The sequence below is a fragment of the Aulonocara stuartgranti genome, assembly GCF_965226115.1.
Source record: "Aulonocara stuartgranti genome assembly, chromosome: 7".
NCBI lineage: Eukaryota > Metazoa > Chordata > Actinopteri > Cichliformes > Cichlidae > Aulonocara > Aulonocara stuartgranti.
In genome coordinates this window covers 20143289-20170392 of record NC_138945.1, presented here as the reverse complement: position 1 = coordinate 20170392, position 27104 = coordinate 20143289, and the positions used below count along the sequence as shown (strand labels likewise).

At 40.3% G+C, this 27104-nt stretch overlaps 2 protein-coding genes across 12 annotated transcripts in view; one reads left to right on the top strand and one right to left on the bottom strand.

Annotated features, from left to right (window-relative positions):
- mapk10 (mitogen-activated protein kinase 10) overlaps positions 1-10161 on the bottom strand; it is a 42889-nt gene extending 32728 nt beyond the window's left edge. For 6 of the 9 annotated variants that reach the window (XM_082538211.1, XM_082538212.1, XM_082538207.1 and 3 more), the window contains exon 1: positions 9808-10158. Coding sequence is in view for 7 of the 9 variants with exons in the window: in XM_082538207.1 (XP_082394333.1) it covers positions 9808-9810 (3 nt within the window). In the remaining 2 variants the exon portion in view is untranslated. Of the gene's footprint in view, positions 1-9807 lie in introns of all 9 variants that reach the window. The other 3 variants (XM_082538210.1, XM_082538208.1, XM_082538209.1) reach the window with 3 other exon arrangements.
- A 4828-nt stretch (positions 10162-14989) lies between these two features.
- The window catches only part of ptpn13 (protein tyrosine phosphatase non-receptor type 13), a 49695-nt gene continuing 37580 nt past the window's right edge, over positions 14990-27104 (top strand). For all 3 annotated transcript variants that reach the window (XM_082539656.1, XM_082539655.1, XM_082539654.1), the window contains exons 1-2: positions 14990-15385; positions 25028-25147. In XM_082539656.1, the coding sequence (XP_082395782.1) occupies positions 25033-25147 (115 nt within the window). In that variant the 5' untranslated portion in view covers positions 14990-15385; positions 25028-25032. The remainder of the gene's footprint in view (positions 15386-25027; positions 25148-27104) is intronic.

Genomic DNA, 27104 nt, shown 5'->3' with positions numbered 1-27104 from the left:
TGTGAGTTGGGCGGCAGCCGGGAGCGGAGGCCCTGGCGGACCGATCCCCAGCTACCAAGACTGTAAGGTTTTATATTAAGGCTAAACATCTCCGTGTGCTTATGCATTGATAGTTGATCTCAATATACAATGACATGTCACAGAAATCAATCCGTGACATATATGTTGTGCAACTACATGTTTTGCTGATTTTTCAATCTTAGTGCCACAAATGCAAATAAAAAAAGTGATGTCAACCGTTTTCCTGTTGACACTGTATGCATTTATCCAACCTCCTATTTTAACACTAGAACACTAAACTTGTTAACCTTTTCAACCTACAGGAACATATCAGTTTGGAAACTAAGAGGATTACACAAGCGGAATATATTTAACACTACCATCACAGGTGAAAAAGCTTTTTCAAAAGCCAGTACCATCAAAGACTGCATTTGCATAAAAGCAGTGCAGTGAATTTTGGTAAAGCTTCGAGGCTTTCACTGTGAAACAGCAGCTAATGGGTAAATTTGGTTTAACTGGAGATTTGCCAATTTTCTTTAGCTTTTTTTTTTTTTCATTGCCAGAGTGAAGCAAAGAGGAAAGAAAGCTCTGAATGACAGTAGCTCCCACATTAAGCTGGAGGGAGAGCTCGCCCACAATCACTCTATCTTTGAGGGGTTTTCAGGTAATGAAAGTCCCAGAGGGCTAAAGACCACGTCTTTCGAATAAGTTCATACATGATGTTAATGATGCTACTAAAAATAGAGAAGGAGGGGGGGTAAAAAGACCTTTTTCGGTAGTTCGGGAGTTCACATGTGGTTGTAAAACTACACAAATGTCACCAAACAGTTTGGAGGACGTCCTCGTCTCTCACAAAGCATTGAAAGGATCCGACTCTGCAATTTTCTCCGAGGAGCAAATGGACATAAATGTCTCTTTTAACTCTAGCTGTCCTCTAATACTGTCACAGTTCCCACTTTAATATGTGTGCTGAATCCAAAGGGAGCAAAGCAGCTTTTAGAAAAGAGATAAGGGACTCGAAGGTGGGAGATTTCTGGTTCAGCTTATTTCACTTGAAAAAGTGTTCAAGTAAATGGGTGAATTTCACTGTTGGGTGTGTTAGGAATTTGTGCTATTAAATTAGGAGAAATTAATTAATAATCATTCATAAACAGATTTTTTCAAATCTGTTTTGAAACAAAGAAAAAGGAAGGGCAATGAGACGAGAAAGATGTGCGATTTTTGAGCCCACAGTCTCCAACACGTCAAACCACTATAGTAATGTCATTCCACATGTGCGTGTTTGACTAGCATCCCGGTCACCACATTAAGTAGCATAATATTTGCTGTTACTCTAACAGGTCAACACTGAATCAGCCCTGGCGTGGGGCTAGCTGTATCTGTGCTGCTCTAATCTTTACCTGTCTGAGTACATAAGCTATTAATAATAATAATAATAATAATAATAATGGATTGCATTTATATAGCGCTTTTCGAGAACCTCAAAGCGCTTTACAATTCCACTATTCATTCACTCTCACATTCACACACTGGTGGAGGCAAGCTACAATTGTAGCCACAGCTGCCCTGGGGCAGACTGACAGAAGCGAGGCTGCCATATCGCGCCATCGGCCCCTCACAGGCCAAACTGTTTGTCTTCCAGCAGTATACGCTGGTAAACAACACCTAGATGGTGGCGGGATCCTGCACACTACAGTCCTGTCAAACCTGGCAGCATATTTACATGCAGATGTTCATTTAAAAATATTGCAGCCTTAGAAAAAAACTAGTAAAACATGTTTTAATTATGCTTTCTTTGCTTTAAAAAAAATATAAATAAACAGTTCACTTTCATTTCTAATGCAACACGTTTCCATAAGACTTTTAACAGCAGATGGTGAATACACTTTCATCAGAACAAATGAAAGATGAAGGAGAGACTGAGTACAGACCATAAACAATTTACCTGGGAGCCAACATTTTTTGGAGATTACAGTTTTAAAATGATGGCTGTCTGGCGCGTCGTTAAAAACAAGAAAGATTGGGTAATTATCAGGAAAAGTTATTCACGAAAAAGCAATGAAAACGACAGACCAAAACAAATCGCACCACAACAGTTTCTTCCCTCCCACGTTAGCCCACAGCTAAAAACACACACACACAAAACAAACACAAAAAACCCACCAGATTTTGTGCTTTGTTTGTTTAACCCTGTGACTACATTCTGTTGATTGTCCTTATGGCCGAAATGCTGCTTGCACCTACAATTATGCTCAGCACCACTCCTTAAACTGCCCATTTATCATCCTGACTGCAATACATCTCCTCAGTACAAGCCGGCATCAGCTGATTGAGAGGTTGAATAAGCAAAAAGTAAGGATAAGGATGATTTTCAGCTCATTCAAAGATTGTGAAGAGTTTTCAGACCTGCCTACATTATTTTGAATGGACCTTAAATTCCAGTGAGGATTTTATAACACTACAGCAGTTACAAGCATGACTTACTCTGCTTTAAAATGCCTTTCACCTTCAGCCTTGCTCTGCAGAAGACTGTGATGTATAGGGCATGTTTAATATGGTTGCAGGGGTTTCTATCAGGAGTGTGGAAAGCGCAGCATCAGACAAAACTGTGTAGAAAACAGCTTAGAGTGAGCAGTGCAGATACCGTTTCCAACAGTACAATGTCTCATGTCAGATTCATTGCCTTTATAAGAAAGCTAACTTTGCTAATGGCAGCATAAATGCCTTGATAAATGGCCTGTATTTGTATAGCGCTTTTCTAGTCCCTAAGGACCCCAAAGTGCTTTACACAACCTGTCATCCACACACACATTCACACACTGGTGATGGCAAGCTACATTGTAGCCACAGCCACCCTGGGGTGCACTGACAGAGGCGAGGCTGCCGGACACTGGCGCCACCGGGCCCTATGACCACCACCAGTAGGCAACGGGTGAAGTGTCTTGCCCAAGGACACAACGACCGAGACTGTCTGAGCCGGTGCTCGAACCGGCAACCTTCCAATTACAAGGTGAACTCCCAACTCTTGAGCCACAATCGCCTTGCATGGTGCTAATATCTTGCTTCAGGAGCTCAGAGAACAAAGTTTTCATTTTCAGGAAGTTCACTTTCCAGCTCTGTGCTTTTTAAAACTGGATTGACTCTATGAAGGTGAGAACTGTCTCCGAAGTATTACTCTACATTGCATCACACTTAAGAAAGCAACAGCCTTATAGGATGTTGAGGAGTCTTTGCATTGTAAACTATAAACCGCAGCAGTCGGTAGGACTTTAGTAGCACTGACACATGCCTGACATTTTTGTTTTGTTTTGTTTTCCTAGTTTGAAAATGACAACTGTGAGCCTGTGTCAAAGTTATTAAATGCAGGACCAGTTAAGCCAAGTGAGCGAACTTCCATCAGTCCCAGTTCCAGACCATGTAATTGCTTTAACATATTTGAATAACTGTTATGGACGTGTGGGTGATGTGCAATTTTACAGCAAACTAGTGAACGACAAAGCGCACAGACAAACAAAGTCACTTTACTGTTCCCAAAAAAGGATCATTACTAATGCAGATTTTTTTTTAACACAAAAGCAGCAACACATTGATTTAGCTCTGATTCTTTCTTTTTTCTTAAACTAAACAAGAGACATAGATAACTGAAACAATAACTTTATATTTTATGCATGTCCAAAGTCCCAAATTATTAGATGGGGAAGCAGGCTGTAGAAATGGAATCATTAACAAATAAAAGAAAGAAAGAAAGAAAACAGATTAAAAATGTTTCTAAATACATTTTAAAAAGTAAAATAAAGAGTTTTACAAGTATTGGCTCTGGTTTTTATGTAAGCGTCACCTTCAGTCATCTTTTTTTTAAATTGCTAACAGTCATCCACAAAAAAATAGGAGACATATAAAAAGAGGAGAAATCACGCAGTGCAAACAAATTCAGGCTATTTCACATAGGCCGTAAATAAACTGTCTCAGATGCAGCATTGCATTTACAGAAATGAATCTATTGTATGATTACAAAAAAGGTGACCAACTGCCATTAAGAGACAACTAGAGAAACTCAAGAACGGCACAATGAAAAAGACAGCATGGAAATCCAGAAAGGTTTTAATTATCTAAAATGGGCTAATGTAGATGATGTATGGTACATCTCAGGATTAATTGGAGTGGCTGTTTACATGCATTTGCCTGCATTTGTAGCTGATCCTTGTTATTTGGATCCTGGGCATTGTGTTACATCCACCCCTGTGGGTACAACTGTACCTCAGGCAACTAGTGATCACTTTAGTTAGGAGGCATGATCCTAAAATACAGCATTAGTTCCTAATTCTTGTCCAATCAACTGTAGGAGGTTTAAGATTTTCTGATGCTTCTTTTTTGCACATACCTGGCAGAAAGGTTTATATTATATAGTGTTCATTCAAATAGTCTTTTACATAGAACTATTCCAAAGAGAGTATTGGTGTATTTATCTGTGTGTGTAACACATAAAACACTAAATGTATGACAGTGATTTTCAGCTATAATATATACAAAGATTTAAGTGTAAATGGTGAAGGCTTTTTCTTGATAAACCAAACCAGTCACATTATCACTATAGGTGAGGCAAACTACAGTAGCTCTACAGTAAAATGCAGATCATATTTTACCACGCCAGGTTATCAAAATTGTGCATGATCAGCAGAAACACTAGAGCAACTGATTAAAAGAGAAAACTGACCACCACGCTCTGTAAGTTAGTTTTGAGCGCGGCCTGCAGTAACTTTCGTGGTAAATCCCTTCTACCCTGTATGAACACTTAGTGTATTGATCCAGGCCATTTAAAAAAAAGTATCTGCAGATGCTACAGAAAGGAGAGCTTGGATGCTCTACAGTGTATCTGGTGCTCAGTGCTCATGTTGTGAGGCTGCTAGCTGGGGCAACAGATGCACCTGCTCTGCATGGCTAAGACAGGTGAAGCTGTGACCGAATATGGTTATTATTCCATCTTTGACTCCTCCTACCGTGTCTTTCCTCTCTTTTAAGTTTAACATGCTAGTGTTTAGTTACAAACTCAACAAAGGAGTTCAGTGCAAAGCCCAGCCAGCTGAACAAGTAGACAGTTTTGCACCCATTCATTTTTAAGAAGTGCTAGCAAGGCTGCACTCACCTAATCACAGATACAGTGTATGGATACAGTGAAATAGTTACTCCTTTTAATATGGTCTGAACTGGAGGTGGTCTACTGTAATACACGGTCCTGATACAGTGTTAGTTGTCTCCCAGGTCAAAGGAAAGGCAAACCTTAGTTTGAGGTAACACAAAAGTAATCTTCAAAAACTGATTTTGCTGGTGTTTTTTTTTTGTGGGCTGTGTGTATTAATAAAGTGGTCAACACCAATACTAAAATTAGTTATCCAAACTAATAACCAGTACAAAACCTTTGCAGTAAAGCTAAGAGGCTTTGGGGTACCGTCAAGTTCTTCTGACTCTGACCTTTCAAGTGTGGTAAGTTTAAAAGCCCACAGACTATTATTAAAGGATCTGTTATGAGATATATTTTGTGTGTCACGGAGGTCCATTTCATTACTAGCTGCAGAATTGCAGCCAAGGGGCGCCATGCCAATATCTACCAAGAGTCTCTCAGGATCGAAAGGTGTGTTTGACTATGTCTGCCATTTCTACTTTTGAAAATATTCATAGACACAAATGATAGACATAGCGGCCTCAGAGACAGAGAAAAAAAGTATTTTAGCCAATGGTACAGTGTAATAATAAGCACCGGAGGGAACAGTGTTAAAGGTGCAGGTGTTGGAAACAGGTAATAATGATGCTCGTCTTTGTGTGGTAGCTATGTCTCACCTGCTTTCAGCAGGCATTTTATGCCTGTTTTCGGGTTGAACTCAGGCACATTGCTACAGGATGGCATTATTGTGCTTCTATGGTTCTCCCCACCGCATCCTTTGTTCAGCACAGGCACTGTCTGTGCTGTCAGGCTGATTGACTACTAAAAAGTAATGATAAAGCACAATAAAGCCAGTCATGTGCCAGTCAAAATGTCCACAGATACCAATGTTTGCTCTCATATCCATCTTTTCTTTCTTCCCACTCCGCTCCTTTTGTTGATGTCACCCAGTTCGCACCACAACATTGCCCATATCCCCCTTGTTTCTTTATTCCTCCCTCCATCGTCCGCACTGATGAGAGCCTGCATTTTTCCCTACCCTTCCTGTCTTTTGTCCCTCCCTCGCTCCCACCATTCCCACTCCCAGGCTCCCAGCCTGCCTGTAATTGTCTCCCCTCCCCCTCCCTCGGAGCTCCATTGTGAGTGCTTGGTTCAGCAGCCTCAGCCTCTCCTGCAGTATGCAGCGAATGCCTCGTCTTTTCCTTGTGCAGCCTGAGCTAAACGCAGCACAGCCTCCCCCTTTTGGGCTCGGGGAAAACAGAGAAGTAACTGCAGGGCCCAGGCAGGAGAACAAGACTTGGACTGACCCATCTAAGGGGTGTCAGAATCCGAACGCTCGCTGACACCCATCGATTTGTTTCTTCGCAGCTGAAAATCTGCTCACCTCCTCTGTCTCTGCTCTCGTACGTAGTCTTGCTCGCATCCTCTGATTTGCTTTAGGTAAACAGCAGGCACGCTGGCCGAAAAACCACGCTGACGCTGCAGTTTTCTGATAGGCTGCATAGTAACGACATGTACACCTTTGGCAAGTGCTGAGTGCGGTCATCTGATTTACAGCTTTTCTTGCAAGACCTGACACACATTCAGTAGAAGGAGAAGAAGAGCCACAGCTGGACCACACCGCGCATCCTGCAAAAATGGCATCCTGAACACTTTTAACTTTTATTTTGCCATAATGACAGAGACGTTTTCAGCACTGTCATGTGAACTGTGAACATTTCTATTGCTCTGTTTCAACTGTGGCATACTTTCTGAACTTTTATACTTGTAAACGCCTCAGTTTGAGCAAAACAACAAAAATCGACCTCCCTGTGTTGATGAATTTATGTAAAACCTCCACCCTCAGGTCCAACAAAGGTTTCCACGGTGACCTTTGTTGTCTCCTAATTATCTTCATATGCAGTGTGAGAAGATTGAGATCAAATCTAAAACAGCTCAAAGTCTTGCACGCAGCTATCTGTAAAGGCAAATAAAAGCTGCATATTTGTCAGATCAAATCCAATTACATAACTGCATTTCCCATGCTGCAGGCATATTGTCACTGTTTGTCTGTAGTTGTAAGCAATACTGCAACTCAGGGGGGGAATAAACTGGCGCACAGCGAGAATTTCATTTTTTAAAACTAAAATAAATAAGAGCATGCTATGAAAGATGTCCATGGAGCACATTTGTCAGCTTTCTAAGCAGTTATATCTAGTACATTACTAATAGTTATGTGATTTTAAGTGTGACCACTTACCAAGCACTTCTTAATCTACTTCAGGCTGGCTAAATAAATCTTCTCTCCCTTACTTGCTTACATTTTTTCACAGCCAGCGTTTTCCATATTTTTTTCCTTTCTTGTTTAATTATCCATCGTGAGACAACTGTTGAATTGAATTCATCCAAGTTAATAACTGAGCTGGCATTGTAATATGGATTATTAGCACCAATCCACAGCTAGGAACAATGCTCAGCTGGGGTCAATGGGTGATGGCAGACTAAATCAGCGTTCCTTAGTAACCCATCCTCATCTAATGATAAGTTTGACCTTCCATAAAAGAGAGCAATGACAGACAGGCCCTCAGATGACTGATGTGGATATTTAAGTAACTGATTATCAGGAGGAAGATGGGGGTTTTTTTCAGCTTCAGACTAGCTACCTTGAACTGGACAGTAATTTCAATGATTATTTTTTGTTGTTTATTCATTCCTCTCCTCCCTGTGGTTTCATTTGTAATGACTTTGCTGTTATATAGCATTGCTAGCTGAATATATTTAAGACTAGGAGCGCTATTTGGGTAAAACGGGACATTTGAAGACATTACCACAGACTGTGTGAAACTGACTGGAGTGACCAATCAAATAATAGCTAGAAGATAACATTCCCTACTTTGCTGATTAATAAAGCCTGAAATCCCTCCATTATCTCAACTTAATGCATTGCCTTATTTTATTACATAACAAAGGATTATTGCACTGATGCTCCAGACTCAGCAAAACAAAAACAGAATGGTGGAAAAAAATGAGTGCAGTGGTGCAGCATAATATTAGTCTACTGGTGACCATTTCTATTGATGATGCTCCGTTATATAAACAAGCTGCTTCACTGCCAGTCAATATCACATCAAATCAAACAGACTGTTGTTGTTTTTTTTAAACATAAATGTATATAATGCTAGAGCTACTTTTGAAATTCACCTGAGGTGTTTTGGGGAAAAAAAGTTCCTTTTTGGCAGCTAAAGATGACAAGGAGGAGAAAGGGTAGAACCTTTAGCCTATTTATCCAATAAAAAAGAGATAAAAAAGCAACTCTTCAGCTGCTGCAGAGACACCCATAAAAAAAGCTTTGTTTAACTGTTAAGCCTGTTCCCTGCAGCACTTTCACAAACATGGAAGCCTGCTCCTGAATAATTCAGCACCCAAGGTCACGGCACAAAAAAAAGAAAAAAGAAAACTCTATTTTCCTCCTGTCGTGAACATGAAGAGTTTGTTGTGATCCCTTCAAACATCTATTGACTCCACTGCACAGCATAAAGCCAGGAATTAGTCCATGACTATGGGCCTGCACAAAAACAAGAAATAGTAATAGAACAGAGAGCCCTGCTCACGCCTGCATACCTGAGCAATAAGTGCAGTGGGTCAGGTGGGTTTACCATGCCTTCCCAATGATCGAGCACTCAGGACAAAGCTGATTTAGAGAAATTACCTTCCTCTGCAGCTTCATCTCATTTAATCCACTACACAGCATGCAGCCCACATTAGGGCTGAACAGCACCTCTCTCTCTCTCTCTCTCTGTCTGCAGGATTAGGATTATTTGAAGTTCATCTTTCATGACAAACAGCCCAGAAATTACTTCAACTGTTTCTCTTCATATACACTATAAACAATCACAGCAGCAAAACCGTGACTCTTAGAAACACCCATATGGGCCAATAAATCACCACTATAGCACAGGCTGTTTGCACGAGGACACAGTTTTGCAGCATTTATGAAAGATATGAGGCAAGCCCCCCCACCCATCATCTCTGTGAAGTACTGATGGTCTGCATAATGCACAAGGTGCGCAGTTGACTTGTGAGGGGGAGGAGGAGGGACAAGCCCTGCATGTAGGCCTCCAATATGTATCCTGTGTAAGGCTATGAAGAGATATGAAGAGCATCACTCAGCCAACATCCAGTTTCAGCCGCCAATCAAACATACATAAAGCGCTCTAACACCGACTAATCAGACTGTATGGATGTATGGAAAGGGAGGTAGCCTGGATACCCCCCCCCCCCCCCCCACACACACACACACACACACACACGCACCCCTTCTCTCTCTCTCTCACCCGATTTGGATGATGTTATTACCGATGATGTGCGTTCAAGGCAATGCAAGATGCGAGATATTTTGTCAGGCCAGGGCTCGCGTCGTTATGAAATCCCTCACAGCGCTGCTAGTGAGTTATAGAACAACACACGCGGCTGTGAATGACACAAGATGGGGTTGATTATTTATTTATTTATTTATCAATCGCTGTCCCTTTCCCCCCCTCACTGAGGCATCACTAGTGTACTTCATTAACCTTCCCTTTCGATCAATATTCATCACTCCACCCTCCGGCCAGGCACGAGATCCAAGCATCGCGTCCACACTGAAATAAAACAAATCCGTCCGGCCTTACCATTCCGTGCCAGTTGATGACGATCCCAGTCCAGTGCCTGTCCTTTTCAAAACATCCCGACGGGAAACACTGCGGAGACCATTGCTGAAGGCTTCATGAAAAAAATCATTGATGTGACGAAGGAGTGAGAGGGAAAAAGGGGTCCGAAAAAGAAGACGAGAGAGAAAGGGGAAAAAGAAGCAGAGGTGGACCGAACCGAGGTTTGCTGATGCTGAATCACTCTCCCTCAGCTCACCACCTTGCAACCATTGTGCTGCAAGATGCTGGCTGTACCATTGTGGACCTCACCAGAGCAGAGAGAGAGAGAGGAGAGGGAGGGAAGAGGAGGGGCGATGGGGGGCGATGTTGCCATGGCAATCGAACAGGAGCACGTCTGACGTCAAAGCCAGGACAGAGAGGGGAGAGGGAGAGATCACATGGAAGCTGTCCCCCCGGATGGGAGGGGCGTGTTAGAGCATCTTCTCATCCCATCCTGTACCGTCCCGCTGGTGCGGTCACGCAGAACATTGAGGATATGAGGCTCTGTTATTTCTCAGGTTTCCAGGGGCGTGTCTATGCAAATAATGTTTTTGCATTTATTGTTGTTGTTGTTTTGGGTTTTTTATTTGTTTTTTGTTCTCGACTTTATTTACGTCTTACTTTGAAGATAAAAAATTATTTTGCCGATATTGTGTTGGTCTCATAGATAACCCAGCAGAAGAGACATAATTAAAATCACGTACACATTATTACACGCTTCTACTTCTTCCTTCAGCTGTTCCCTTTCATTATGTTTGGTCGTCTGCATCCATCTCACATCAGCATCCTCCTTGGCCACATCAGCCCTTTGCATCTTTCCTTTCGCATGATTCTCCTCTGAGGCCTTTGTCTTCTCATTTTGCCTGGCAGCTCCATATTCAGCATCTTCTGTAAACCTATCGCTCCTCTTCTGCACATATCCAAACCATCTCAGCCTTGTCTTGCTAACTTTGTCTCCAGATTGCTTAATGTGAGGTGTCTCTCTGAGATACTCATTTTTAATTTTTCCAATCTTGTCTGTTTTCACTCCTTATAAAAACCTTAGCATCTTCAAATCTGCTGCCTCCAGCTTTTTGCTAGTGCCAACCTCTTCAAACCATACTTCATAACAGGTCTCCCTGCCGTCTTGTAAATTATCCCTTTCACTCTTGCTGCTACCCTTCTATCATCCTTGACACTTCACCTTCACCTCCTCCACCCTGTCCGCACTCTCTTTGTCACCTCTCTTGTGCACTGTGTTCATCACCTACTACTTTGTCTTCCGTCTTCACTGTTACACTATTCCTCTTCTCCCCAGTGCATACCTCCACCTCTCCAGGCTCTCATCCACCTGCTCCCTACTCTCACTACAGGTCATAGTCCATGGAGACTCCTGCCTGACCTCATCTGTTAGTTTGTCCATCAGCACTGCAAACAAGAAAGCGCTCAGCGCCAATCCCTGATATAATATCACCCCCACCTTGAATCCATTGTCACTCCTTGCCCTCACCACTATCCTACGGTCCTTATACATGTCCTGCATCACCCTCACAAACTTCTTCACACTTCTGACTTCCTCATACTGTACAACAGTTCTTCTCTTGGCACCTATCCTATCCTTTCTCTAGATCCACAAAAATATGGTGGTGTCCTTCTCTATACTTCTCCATCAGTATTTGAAATAAACATCGTAGCACCCTTTCTTGGCAATCGGTGGCTGCTGCCAGCCCCGACTACTCCACTCATCTGACCACTTCAAACAAACTACAGCCAGTTCTAAGAGTATATGCAAGGTACTACAGATACTACCAGTACAGTGTTATTTTTTTAAAGGGATAGTTTTACACACCCAAACACATCTGGTGTCCTGGTGCAGCCACAACAACCTGGTGCTGAATGCCCAGAAGACAGTGGAGATTATTGTGGACTTCAGGAAGCACACAGCCCCACTCCCCCCCATCATCCTGACTGACACCCCCATCACCTCTGTGGACTCATTCCGCTTCCTGGGTACCACCATCACCCAGGACCTGAAGTGGGAGCCCACCATCACCTCCGTCATCAAGAAAGCCCAGCAGAGGATGTACTTCCTGAGGCAGCTGAAGAAATTCAACCTGCCAACACGGACGATGATGCAGTTCTACACTGCAATCATCGAGTCCATCCTCACCTCCTCCATCACCGTGTGGTACGCTGGAGCCACTATCAGGGACAAACAGAGACTGCAGCGTGTTGTGCGCTCTGCTGAGAAGGTGATTGGCTGCAGACTCCCATCTCTGCAGGACCTGTACACCTCCAGGACATTGCGGCGTGCAGCTCGGATCTCAGCTGACCCTTCTCACCCTGGACACAGTCTGTTTGACCTGCTGCCCTCAGGCAGGAGGCTCCGGTCCATTCGCACCAGAACCTCTCGCCATAAGAACAGTTTCTTCCCCTCTGCTGTTGGACACATAAACAATAACCATATGACTGTTCCCACCACTAACACATGACCCTACGCTGTGTCACTGCATCATTCCATGTTTGGCACTGATCACCACCTGCACTCATGTATATATCTTTCTACGTAGCACTCTTAATTCTTATTCTCATGTATATATCTCATGTATAGCTCATGCACATATCTTTCTACATAGCACTTTTAATTCTTATCCCTACTTTTATTTTTTCATGTCTATTTAAGTGCTATTTATGACACTATGTTTGCACTGAAGCACCGCAGCAATTTCCTAATGTTGTAAACCTGCTCAACATTTGGCAATAAACCCCTTTCTGATTCTGATTCTGATTCTGATTAAACAAAGCAGCCATTTAAACTGTTTTGAGCGCTTTGTCAGCAGGTTTCCACACAGAGACTTCTGCATGGAAACCTGCATATGTAAATCAAATGGGAGAGGGACCAAAACATTGAATATTTAGCCTAAGTGAGATTTACCAGCCAAGAAGTAAAAAAAAAAAAAAGAAGATAAGGAGATAATCACATCAATGTAATAGTCTCAGCCAGACCAACCTTGGAAAAATAGTCTGCCTCTGACACTGGTTTGCTTTCTTAAACGCTGATAGAATGTCTTTTCTTGTAAAAACCAACCAAGCAACCAAAAAGAAAAACAAAAAATCTTTTTCTGTCATAATTTGTCACAAATCCCCCCTGAACCAAGCTGATAAATGCACCAGCTTCACGGAAACTCAGAGGCAGTGGTTGCTGTTTTGTTTTGTTCCCAGGCTTGTGAAACCACTGAATTAACTTACTGTAATCACAAACTAGAAAAATATCAGCATAATCTGCTCTGATGCCTCTTAGTGAATTTCAGTGAGTGAGAATTCATCACTGTCAAGTACCGAGGCCAGGTTCCATAAATTAAAAGGGATTTGACACAATATTGGGGACAATAGGGGGATTTACATGCAGAGCTTCAAAACACCAGTCTGTATACATTGACTTCTGAAGTGTCTGAGACAATTTATTGCCAAGGTTTTATTTTAACTTGACACAGATAGAGGACCCAATTTCAAAGTAAGTGCAAAGGAGGGTCAGATTTTTTAATGCTTTCCAGCTGGAACCAAAGGCTAAACTTACTGGAAAACCACCACCCTAACACACACACACACACACACACACACACACACACACACACACACACACACACACACACACACACACACACACAGCCAACAGTTCCAGGTGCCCCACATTCAAGATTGTCATGACAGGCATATCCAGTCTTTCAGGGTTTTACTGCAAATTGCCTCGAGGGCTCAGGCCAGTACCAATAAGGAGGTATTAAAGACAGTACAGATAGAAATAGCGGGAAGAAGAAATCTAAAATTCAGAACTCCTTACTAAGGCTTAGCAAGGACTTGCTAAGACTCTGTCCCCAGATGAGGCCTCTCTGCTCCAGGTAATGTAGAGTGATTAAAGGCTAGTCAGTCAAAGGAGACAACAGGTACACAACAGGACATTCCAACAGCTGTAACGGTTTATCATAACAATGTAACAAAAGTGGAAAATATTACATGTTTTAGAAGGAAAGCTATAACTAACTAGCTAACAAATGATTGAGTATGATTCTGAGCATCCTCAGAAATGCTTTGAATTGAAAATAAAGAGGCAATCTTATCTTCTGTCACATATTCTTTGATGGGCCTATCAGATTATTGAGGGCGTCATAATAGTTAGCCATAATGGATAGGCATATCATGTATTAATGATTCTTGTACTGGTTTCGTTGTTCTTGTTCTCCTTTATTTATTTATTTATTTTTTCACAACATATTTGTCTCTGTTACTGAGTTGTTGTGCTTGGTGATCTAGTGCTGATGTTGTAAGATCCCCACCAACAGACTGTTATACGTATAAAAGTATAACAATTCCTACAGATAAGACTAAAAATATAAGGCATAGCAAAAATATTTGTCTTATTGCATTCAGAAATAGACTAAATATGCACCTACAGAGACATGCCCACGCAAAAAATGAAATGGTTTATATGCAATGGCATCATCTGCTGAAATGATAATACTGGTTTCAATCTAAGTGGAAAATCAGTGTCAAGTAATCAAGCCTTATCACTGCAGGCAATGGCTGGTGATAATAATCATGTCTTTTAGCACTAACAGGCACAGGCAGGCAGAGATAACCCTTGGCCACAATCTGGCTACTAAGGGTTGTAATGAGGAATAAATGTCACAAGATGGCGCAAAGTAAACCACAAAAATAGCTCATCAAGACAAGAGCACCTATAGGAAGGAAGTACTCAGCAGTGAATTGCTTCCTGACTGCTTAGTTGACTCATTTTGATGTTATGGGATATACAGAAATCATGGTTAATTTTGGAATTATTTTAAACAGGAAACAGGTCGGGTCCGTCATAATTTCCCATGGTTTAAGAACTCTTTAAAAACAGCCTTTCAGTTATATTAAAATACACAGATTCACACACATACCATACATAACCCTATGGAAGTGGTGTATTTCAGAGAAATTTATCTTAAAGTAATAAAAAAAAAAACTTCGTTCTTATACAACTATTAAATGTAACTCAGTGGACAATATTTAATTTTATAAGAGCATTTTTTTAAGAAACGTCGGCGATCTGGATACATACTCTGCTTCCATGACTTGGTACTGTGTTACTATAGGAACGGCTAAATGACAGTCCCCTCGCGGAGAGCCAATAGACAGCCACAGTAAGGTGTCTGGTTACTTCCAGTCAGCCCACGCGCAAAGGGAGGGGCTGTTCCACTCCTCAGCAGTAATGGTAACTTGGCTTCTCTGGTGGTGAGAGCAGTACTGTTTAGTGGCCAACAAGCGCAGCTTCTGAGGAGTTTCAGAAGAACAGTTTTACTTTTTTTTTTTCATTCGCTGTGGCCAGCTTCAGTGGAAGTGGATTTTTATAGGTGACTGCTCCGCGGAAAGGTAAACCTGTTGCCTCTCCGCCTGCCTGCCTGCCTCGCCGACAGTTACGATCCAAGATGTTGCTTTGTGGATGGGATGGCGTCTGGTGCCGTTTGTATGCCCACTCATAACCTCGTCCGAGCACCAACATTTCCCTCACAGCTGATTTTGTAGCTCGTCTCGGCCGGTAAGCTTTTTTATGAACCGCTCAGAAAGTGATGTAAACAAACTTTATAGTGTCCTAGCTAACTTTAGCCAAACCGGGATAACCGAGGGATTGAGTAACTCGTGAGGAGCCTCAAATACCGGAGGTTTTATGTCTTTTCCACCTTTTTTTTTAAACTAATAACAAAACTAACATCGTCAGAACTAATAGCAGGCTGCACTGTTGATATTTAACTAATACGTCTCGACCTTAAAAGTTATGCGTCATGTCTTGTTAACTTAGTCCAGAACCCATGACAAATGGGGCATCTCTAAGCTAATCACATCGTATTGTAATCTTGCGAGGGTGGAAACACCACCTCAAGAATAGCACAAGACTGGCAGACTGACTCATTTCAAGTGATTCTACCTGGAAATTTTTGGATAATTATGAGAAATCCGAATAACATTTTAGCATATACGCTCCTTCCAAACCCTAACAAAAGGTGAAGCGGTATAGTGTTATCGGGAAAGGCAGCTTGGCCCCCCTCCCCCTTAACTTCACCGCTTTTCTGTGGTAATTAACCTAAGGTCAGAGGTCAATTTGCAGACAATATAACGATCAGGTTAGGTTGTGTGCCTGACCAGGTTTAAAGTGGCTGTAATGGGGCACCGTCAAGAAAAAGAGGAAAAAATAGGAATATAGACAGTGGGTTGGGTTTGTGTGTGTGTGTGCTGGGAAGAGGTGGGGGGGAGCTGGAGTGAGGTTTTTTTGCAAAACCAAGCTCTGCATGTCACTGTACTCACAGCAACCCTGTGATTAACAGAAATGGAACGGATGAGGTAGAGACCAAAATGAGAAGTGAGGGCTGTTGGTCCAGAGCTGGGCTGATATTCAACAAAATAGTCTAAGCTCTCTTTTCTGGTTCCTACCCAAGCTTTGTTCAAAACAAAAACAACCAAAAAACAAGACAAACACCAACGCTAAGAGATGATTAACGGGACGTACTTGGAAGGTACTGGTCCCATTGCTGTAATTATAAGCATCCCTGTTTAGACATTCATAAGTAATGTGGAAAAGCATGTCTACTGATTGTACGTCAGTCAAAAATAATGAAAACTCACCACTGGGTTTTCCCATTTTATTTAGTTGAGTCACTCCTGCTCTGCTCAGTTTCTTTCATAAGCAAGCATGAGCGGGACACAGCTGTGAATACAACAGCAGATTAATTTTCGCAGTAAGGAGCACCACATCAGCTACTTTAACAGGTAGTGAAGGTTGAGGTTTTCAAACCATAATTCTGGCTTAAAGTTGCATTTTATCACCTCAGTAGTGTGCAGCCTAGTTAGCTATGTATGAATTCTCATTGCTTGTGTCATAAGGCGTGTTCGCAAAAGATATCTTGATCAAGCCTTTCTTCAAATTCAAGACACACACACACACGGGTGTGTTTTTTAAATTTGAATCATGTGCTTGCAGGCTGCACTGTACAGTAAGATTCGGGGAATAGAGGTTCACTCAGAGTTTGGTACTGAATTTTCCTGGCACGCAAAACCTTCAGGACGATTTTCACCTCAGTCCTGGCGCAGGGTAACCCCTCTCCCCTCCCCACCACCTCTTACCAGCTTCTGTTCCAGATGTGCTTGCCAGCTGAGACCACAGGTCTGATGTTTGGAGGATATGAACACATTCCTTCTCATATCTTTATTAGTTTGTGCTTTTGGACGCAAGAGTGGAATCTGGTGCTTTTATGCCACATTGCCCCCAAAGTGTGGCTAGGCTTGTTTTCAGATGATTTTGAGCAGGGTTAGATTTTTGTTTATTGCTGAGGGATAAACTTGGAAGACAGCAGGAGAAACTGGAATTATGTGTGCTTCTGTTATTTAGCTGCAGGTGATTGTTTTCAAATCCATTTTGTGGACTGGTAGCCGTGACAGAGGAAGGTGGGAGGAAAGGAAAAGTGCAGAGTAAAGAACATTATCACGTTTCCAGGATTATTTTCTTTAAAATCCTTGTGACTGTAGCCTAGGCTTTTAAACACGAAAAGCAGCAGACTAATCTTTGTTTAGTTTCCCCCTTTTTTTCTAGCTATGGTATGGGAATTCAGAGGAATTTCTGGGAACAAACATTTCTACACTTTGGAAAACAGAGAATGGGGCGCTGAAGTGGTGAAGGCTGTCTGCTCTCGCTGATTTGGCCCGCTGCCTTCTAAGCACCCTCAATAATGAGCAGGACCATAGTCCAATGAGAGAGAGGAGCTGGCCTGCACAGTAGCCTGAGTGAGGATAAAAAACATTCCACTGTAGGTCTCTGTTAAAATAACAAGGGCCACAAAACAATCGGGCTTCACAGCACCCACTCTCCCCATTCTCATGGGTAATGAGCAAGATGGGTAGTATCCCACTTTGCCTCCAACTTCACGCCTCCTGATGGCTAGAATGGTTAACCTGCATTCCTGCATAAGAATTTTGGCCTGCTTACTCATTAACCCTCTTCTCCAGGCTAAGATTCACTGAAAGGAAACTGTTTCACGTATTATTTTCAGAAATAAAATACAGCACTAGAACAGGCTGGTGACCCAGTTTATAGCATATGAGTTCATAGTGCCAGACATAACAACACTGGTACATGGCTTTTCTTTTGTGATATCTTCTTAGGGGATGGTAATGGGTTCTGTAACACTTCTATCCCCAGAGAGTTTCATAGAACCACAAGCATGTTGGATTTTTCATATTATCCACTTAAATGGGATTTGCTCACAATTTGGTGCGATTTTAGACCGATGGTCTTTGACATTTCTCCAGCTGACCTAAGAGATTAAGTAAAACCCTTTTTACTCTCTCTCATCCTCACACATAGTCACCCAACAACACTCCCTCAGTTGTCATGAAAGTTTTAGTCCAAGGTCTCTCAGTTTCCTGGTGACAAAAAGGTGGGAAAATGGATTTTCAGATGCTTTCTGCTACTGATGATATTATGTAATATGATATATCAGCCAGTGACCCTGGTAAATGCCATGTTTTTGCCAGTCACCAGTACTGATATTTGGATATTTCCTATCATGTTCTTGTGATTTTTTTTTTCTTTCTTTTTTCTCAGTTGTGAAATTTGCAATTTACAAAAGAACTGAGTGTCATTAGACCAAATGAGGCCAAAGGTGTGGTCCAAGGGAAAGAGGAAAACACAGGTGCTTGGTGCTGGCAACACTTCAGAGCAGTAATATCATGTAATGCAGTCAAATTTCAAATGAAACATTAGGTGTGGACATGGTTGCTGTTAAGCTCCTTTTTGTGTCTTTGCCACATCTGATTGGCTGCCAACTTACGAGGCAGGGACACTATCTCGGCTGGCGGTTCTGATACAGATACGTTTTGGTTGTATGCTAATACCTGGAACTGGTTGAAAGTCTACATTTGTTTTATATTGGCATTGTTTGGTTAAAAAAATAAATACTTAACAGGGCCAAGATATATAAGATAAACTTTTTGTTCACCTGTTTACGTTGTTTACCTGATTTATTTGCTTCCATTTCATTTTAGTTCATTGTGATTGGCTTAACTGTGCCTGAATTTATGATTGCCTTAAAGACCTCTCCTCTCACACAATCAGTGGTATGCTGAGTTGTCCTTTGAGCAACGAGTGCAAAATAAATTCAGAACAATATGGAACTGAACAGATCGCTACCAGTGCTCAGTGCTTCCACAGATACCCGAGCTACTTCTTTGAGTCCGTGTCAGACCGATATCTGATCCAAATATGAAAGATTTTAAGCTCTTTGGAAAAATGTTTTAAGTACAGTTTTTCAACAGAAGATGAAAATTAATTTAATGTGACATTACACAGTCTAGTACATGTTTTAAGTGGCTGCTGTTTGGTTGATCTTTTATTGCAGTTATGCTTGTTTTCCTGTTTGGATTTCATTTCTTGACTTTTTTGGTGGGACTTTTGTGTTGAGTTCTGATTAATGAAATCTTGTCTCAAAGCTGTGATCAAGCACATCTACATACATTCACTCACTTCCACTTCATTAGGTACACTGATTGGTACTGAGCTGGACACCCTTTGTCTTGAGATCCATGTTGTTTATGCCAAATTCTAACCCGAATTTCTCAGTGTTGCAATAGAGTTCAAGACTCATCAGACCAAGCCTTACTATCTGCTCAAAGCAATCTGTGCATTCGCCTCTGACATCAACAAGGCATTTTCTTCCAGAGAACTGCTGCTCACTGGATTATTTTCTGTTTCTCACACCATTCTCTGTGGGTTGTGGAGATGGTTGTGTGGGAGAATCTGTGCAGTTTCTGAAATGATAAGATTTTATCAGGTTGTCTTTACCACACTGGCTGAACTGGCTGAGTGTATAGTTGTCCTGTTTTTAGTGTGGACTTTTTTCAGTTTTGTGAGAAAGGACATGGGCTACTTTACACAAGGTTTTACATTTGCTGCATATTTAAATGCTAGTTGTACATTGATGCCAGAACAACGTAACAGGCATAGTGTGCATTAAGGCTGATGCTTGATATTGGCAGGTTATTCCTTCTTGCTGTTGTGCCCTCTGTGTGAAAGCCCCCCCCCCCCCTTTTTTTTTGTTATCTGAATTTTACATCTTTAAATCCTCACTACAAATGCACATTATTATTATATAAATGCAACACAGTAATGCATATTTTTAACCAAGTACACCTGCCACACCTGAATCTGTTGCTTTGCCCTCGATATTTGCATATCAGGAAATATGCTGTAAAGCAACAATGCTTTACAGCTTTACAGTGACATTTTTATATCCTGGAGAAATTGCACTACAAACCAACACAACAGAGCCATTTATATATGACACACATGCGCACGAAGTTGCAAATATGGTTGTTTATGTTTGAACTAAGTGAAATGAGTTCACAGTTTCTGCTCAGGGTAAATTAGTCTGTAAAACTGGAGCTTCCTGTTTTGCTTACATTGGTATCATTCCATCACTCGATTGGGAAGATTAGCTAGAGTTGTCAGTGCAGCACAGTAGCTGGAGAGAAAAATCAAACAAAGAAAAACTACAGATAAAAGAAGATATTCCTTGTGCCATTTTCTCATTCATTGGTTTGTAGGGTAGATTTAATGTAAATCATGTACGCAGGTTTAAGCAGGGGTAAATACAGTGGTTAAATACATTGTCTTGTATTGTTGTAATATTTCGTGTTTGTAAATATTTGCTTTCTTTCTGTGTCCGGTCAGCAAGGAGAACAAATCTGTGCATTTCTTACATGAATAAATGTAGGACTATAATTCTTAAATAAATTAAAGCATTATTTCACTTTGAAGCAATATGTTTGATTAATGACTCAGTAATTGGGTGGGGAAGCTAAAAGTCTAAGGTAAATATAGCTTTGACTAAAACAGAAAGTGTAATTTTCAGATGCTCTGTTTCATGGGCTGATTTGACCGTATATTATTCCTATTGTATATCATAAGTGGGAAATATGTTCCCCCTTTTTCCACATTTATTGTTAAGCTCTATTAGTATTTATTTATTTAGTCTGTGTGCTATATAGATGTGAAATTCTGGGTTAATACCAATGTTTTATAATACCAACATGGTGAATAGTCAGTGTCAGTGCAAATAATTGTTCTCTTTGTTTATTTAGCATTTCTTAGATTTTCTTTGGCATTTAAATTGTTAAAAAAAAATAAGTGCACTGTTTTATTTATTTATTTTTTTAAATTTAGAAAATTGACATGATAACGTCAGCCAGTGACATCACTAACTGTAATCTTTTTGCTGACACGCAGACATCCGCCAACACTGGGCAGATATGGATGCCGCTACAGTTTGATAGCATGTCTGCACATCCTATTATGTTCATGTTATATCTCTTGAAAGCTTTGAGGAAATATATTTAAATGTGACGCAAAACTCACTTGGACACAAGGCTGAACTGATTAGAATTTTGGTGGTCAGTGTTTAAGGTCATCTAACAAGATGGCTAACACATGTTTTTAAGTGCCAAATGGAAAAGGATATACAGCCCTTGGCAGATTTGGGTTTATTTATTTATTTTTTAAAATTCCATAAAAGGCAATTGCAGCCATAGCTAGTAAATTAACATGTTGTGTTGTTGCTGGCTTGTGTAAAAGAAAGCGGAACATGCAAAGTTATTCACAGATGGATCCTTTAAAACAGTATCATAGAATTTGGTGGAATGTCGAAGTTATCCACATATCCAATAATATTTTAGCTTTCTCTGAACATGACGTTTTTGGTTTTTTCCCCAATGTCCTTTTTTATATATTTATTAGCATACTACAAGAGAAAGGAACATTTTGTATTATGGATTGGATTTTTCAATACAAAAAATTTAAATTATGCCTAAATTTAAAAAGCGTGAATTAAAAATTAAAACTCACTTTCATTTGCCTCTTGTAAGGCATCTTAGAAGTGCCAAAAAGTGCAATTACTTCATTCAAGAAGAATCCTGCTAACAACCAGTAATGCTAACTATGCACCTTGTACCAGCCTGTATGTTGTTGTATAGTGTGTGAGATACTGTGGTGTGAAGTCTCAACAGGTGAGTAAAAGTCTAATTATTCTGTATGTTTACATAATCTATCGATTGTTTCAGTCCGTTCTCAGCTTATGATCTTGACAATATGTAGGTTAGTCTTTTGAAATAATTTTCTAAAATCTAGCAAATGATAACAAATTTTAATCTTCAGGTAAAAGAGCTCCGATTAACGTTTTAAGAATTATTATAGCTGGGTAAACAGTCAAAAACCCAAACGTATTTAAGTTACAACAGTTACATCTTAAATGTATTAAAAATGTATTAAAAGGTCCTTGAAGTCTTTAAATTGTTGGAACATGAAGTCGTCCTCTGGGAATGTGAAAAATGACTTTTCTGGAAGCTGCTGACTTGCAAGAAATGCAAGTTGTCTTTTGTCTTGCATTGGCAGAAATATGGAGTAACAAAAACTTATGGCGGATTCTCTTGTAAAACAGATGACTGATTCCTTTTATGATGCAGGAAAAATAAAATGCAACATTAAATACATTTAATTGTCCCACCTAAGTTAATACTGGTTCACAACAAGCCCCTGTTGTACAGCTTAGAACAAAGGTTAGAATCACATTACAGTACATAAAACCAAAACAGTCCAAAAACAGTAAACAGCTGCACAGTGGAGACAGTAAAAAACATAAATAATAATAAGTGGTTAAAATGTGATCTTCCAGCAAATATTTTTTTATTTTCCTATTTAAAATAGTCTTTGTAGGTGATTTTTATATGACAGGGAATCTAGTGAAGTTTTAGTGCATGAATAAAAATGATTTCTGACTTTTAGTAGTATTTGTAATCAAATACAAACAGATTTTTTTTTTTTTTTTACACACACAGAGAAGCCAGGCCAGTGCACTTAGTAGTTGGTGTTTTGAGTAGTGTATACACAAAGTACTTTTCATGGTTTAGTTGTGTTAGCAAGTATTAGCTGGCTCATTATAAAAAGCCAGAGGAACTGCTAAAATGCACATTCCCCCTCTGCATACCGTGCAGAAAAACATCTTAAGGCACACACTTGTTGACACAAAGGAAAAGGAATAAAGGAATAAAACATACACACAGGGACCATAGACCGTCCAGTTGACTGTGAAAGACTTCCTAAAGTAGATTGGTGGCAAACTAAGATGCTCATTTGCAACATTTAGGATTTTTGTTTTGTTAGAAGTATAGAAAGTGTCCTTGTTTTGTAACCTTTGGTTCTTGCATAACATCAGCTCTCAGAGTAGCATGAGTGAAATGTCTCACTATGGGACTTGCCTTTAAGGTAGATTATTTAGTTACTCATGTATTTAGTCACTGAGTTTTGATAACGTTGAATTTGAGAGCACCAAATCCATTTTAGATGAATTAGATTGAACTATATGTGTCATCTTGTGGATTTGTGCAGGCTCCTTCTTTATTATCCTGTCTTACCTGTTGTGTTGACTTCCTGTGTGGGTTTAACCTAAAAATACTTAGCATTTTTTGTGAAATGACTTCTGTGCCTCTGAAAGCATTTTGAGAGTATTTTGTCAGGCGCTATTGTAGGTGTTTGTGGTTTAATAAAGCAAGTATTGAAATCCCAGCCAATTAAAAGTTTACATTTAAAAAAATGCATTTTTTTGTGTGTATGGCCCTAGAATTAATTGAAAGTGATTTCCATGCAGGAGGGGAGTTGATTTTAAGTGCTGTCACCAGACAGAAACATATCTGTATAATTTTAAGTCTGATTTAGTCAAATACTTGGCCTAAAACAAAACTCAGCGCAATCATGCATTTGTCATGAAGTAGTCATGCTCCAGGAATGTGTTAAATGGAGATATTAAAATATTCTTGTTTCATTGCAAAGCTTGACAATTGAATTAATGTCTGCACTCATGAGCCTGATTGGGTTTTTTTTTTTTTCTAATCAAGAAATCTCTGTTTGCTGAGTATTCACTCACCCATTCTGAATTCTGCTGTTTAATCACTTCCATAGTCACAGGTGTATAAAATCAAGCACTTGAAGACGTAAAATCATAGTGCACAAAGGTCACCAACTTTCTGCAGTGTCAATAACTACAGACCTCCAAACTTCATGTGGCATTGAGATTAGCTCAAGGACAGTCCGTAGAGAGCTTCATGGGGTGGGTTTCCATGGCTGTGCAGCTAAATCCAAGCCTTACATCACCTAGCGAAATGCAAATTATTGCATGGTGTTGTGTAAAACAGGCCACCACTGGACCCTATGGCAGTGGAGACGTGTTCTCTGGAGCGACAATTTACACCTCTCCACTAGACTAGATGAGTATGGGTTTGGCGGTTGCCAGGAAAACGGTAATTGTCTGATTGCATTGTGCCAAGTAAAGTTTGGGCGGGAATTGTGGTGTAGTATTGTGTTTTACAGGAGCTGGGCTTGACCCTTTACTTCCAGTGAAAGGAACTCTTAATATTCAGCATACCAAAACATTTTGGAGTATTTTATGGGAACATGTTCGGAATGGCCCTGTCCTGTTCCAACATAACTGCGCACCAGGACACAACACAACGCCCATATAGACATGGATGAGCGAGTTTGGTGTGGAAGAACTTGACTGGCCTCCACAGAGTCCTGACCTCTACACCTTTGGGATGAATTAGAGCGGAGACTGCAAGCTAGGCATTCTCGTCCAACATCAGTGGATGGGTAATCAGTAAATTTGATGGAATGGACTGAATTAAAGGTCTGCTATATTTTATACTTCACCATCTGAAAGACTACTAGGAGTAACTCTTGAAGCTCTTTTCTGACCTGAGCAAATCATGTCGTATTTCAGGCCTACTTATAGTGTGCATTAGAAGTTAGTGAGGATGATCTCTGTTTATGCAACTACCCTTGGAAAAACGCAGAAACTATTGTAATTGGTGTTAAAAACATGTTTATTGATATTTACTGAGGTGTCAAAACAATTAAATTAAAGGGTACGGGCAGGCTTCAATGTTGTCTTTATGGGGGAAGTTTGCAGAAAACAATATTTAAAGTTTTTGCAGTCGTTTCAAAAAATAAATAAAACTTGGATGGAAGCATTAAAATTTCAAGACAGCAATCTTAATTCTGGCATAAATACGTATTTCTTTAGATTTCAGAAGGTCTTTTTGTGTAAATTAAATTTTTAATGTTCGTCTTGCTGTATTTCTGCAGGGAACATGCATGTGTCTCTGGCAGAAGCCTTGGAGGTTCGAGGAGGTCCTCTCCAGGAAGAGGAGGTCTGGGCAGTGCTGAGTCAGAGTGCAGAGAGCCTCCAAGAACTTTTTCACAAAGGTAGGTGAACATGGAATCAAAGGTAGAGGACTTATTCTGTCATCATCATGCATTACTATGCAATCATATCAGTTTGTAACTTAAGAAAATTTTAAACAACATATGAGTCAGAGGAAGTGAGTCAGCAGACATTGCAGTCCCTGGGTGTTAAGACAAAATTTCATTGCACCTGATTACATAGGGCAGGACTGTGTCAAATAAACTGTCAACCACTGACTTTGTGCATTTCTACAGTCTGCATGAACCAGCTTGAGTTCAACTTCTAGTTTTTCTGATTGGTTTCATTTCCAGACAGTACTGGTAATGCTGTAATAACCCTCTCTTATCAGCGTAGCCTGCAAATATTTAACATTAATTACAAGCAATCTATGCTCAAATACTCTTATACAGAAATGTATTGTCTTATGAGATAAAGCTCTGAAGATATTAAGGACAGGAATGAAAGACTGATATTTGGAATATTTTCGATAAAAGTAGTCTTGACATGGCATTGATGTACCAGTTATTTATGATATTCTCTTCTAATCAGAGACATTTTAGGAGAGACACAGAGTGAATCCTGGTTTAAAGTCTTTTCTTTCAGAAGTCCTGATGGAAGCATCTCTTCCCGTGGGAAGAACATTTGGGGCATGTCAACATACCTTTTAACCAGTTCTATCAAAGCTGACTTGTGACTCTATACATGTAGTTTCTGTCTCATGACCACTGAAATTGTGGTTAATTTATATAATAGTTCAAAAGGTGAACTAGCTAGGTGGCAAGACTTGTAGGAGAATAATGATATGAATGCACCATAATTTTTGTTTTGCTATTGTGTAGTTGTGTTGCTATGCTGAGTATATTTTTAGTTGGATAGTTTTAGACTGCATAGAGAAGCTACAATTTAACTAGCAAATGTTGAAGCCAGCTGTTATATAGTTAAAAGCTATGTAAGACAGTTTATGACAGAGTGGATTAATATTAGTAACCATTTAACTTTAATATTTGTGTTGGATGTTCTCTTAGATGAAGTTGGCCATTTATGACTAGAAACACTTTAAACAAAGAGAAAACAATAGGTTTTGGTTTGGTTTTTTTGGTGAAGTGTGTTGGATATGTGCTTTTTGCACCAGATTTGTCATTGTCTTTGTGGTTAAATGTAGGGTGAAGATTTTCCACCACTCTGAGTGTGCTAATGTGGTCAAACACCACTAGCACAGGTTTTTTTTTTTTCTCTTGTGTAAACAGTAGTGGTTTGTATATTTGTATAAGAATGATTTGTTTGAATACGTGCTGGGTGAGTGTTTCTAATTTGTTGTAGGAATTTCTCTTCACGGTCCCATTTATATATTAGAGGAGTGCCTCAGAGATTTGGTCTGATATAACATGATAGCATAACACAGTTGCTGTCGATTTCTCTGCTGCACATCTCTGATGTGAGTCTCTCGTTCCACCACCATGGATTGAGTTCTGGTGACTCAATCAACGGTGATAGATTGAGTCACCAGATCAGCCGTTCAGTAATACTAAAAATAGGCTGTGAGAACCAAATGATGCTCAGCTAATATGTAGGGGAGCATTTTTGTCTGACCTGTACTTCTCACTGGATATTTTCTCTTTCTTGAACCTTTCTCTGTGAAGCATAGAGATGGCTGTGTGGGGAAAATCCCAGTAGATCAGCAGTTTCTGACATCCTCAGACCATCCTGTGTGGCACCAACAACCATGTAACATTCAGAGTCACTCACCTTTCTTACATATTCTGATGATCTCCTATGGGTCTTGACCATATCTGCATGCGTAAATGCACCGAGTTACTGCCACGTGATTGGCTGATTACTACCCAAAATGTAACCAGTAATCTGCCATTTCCTTTTTTTATATAGGGCTAGGTGGTAACAAAATATAAATTATTATTTATTTTATTTTAGTCAAAGTACTACCTCCGACTGCAAAGTTGTGAGCTCAGCTGAGTAAGC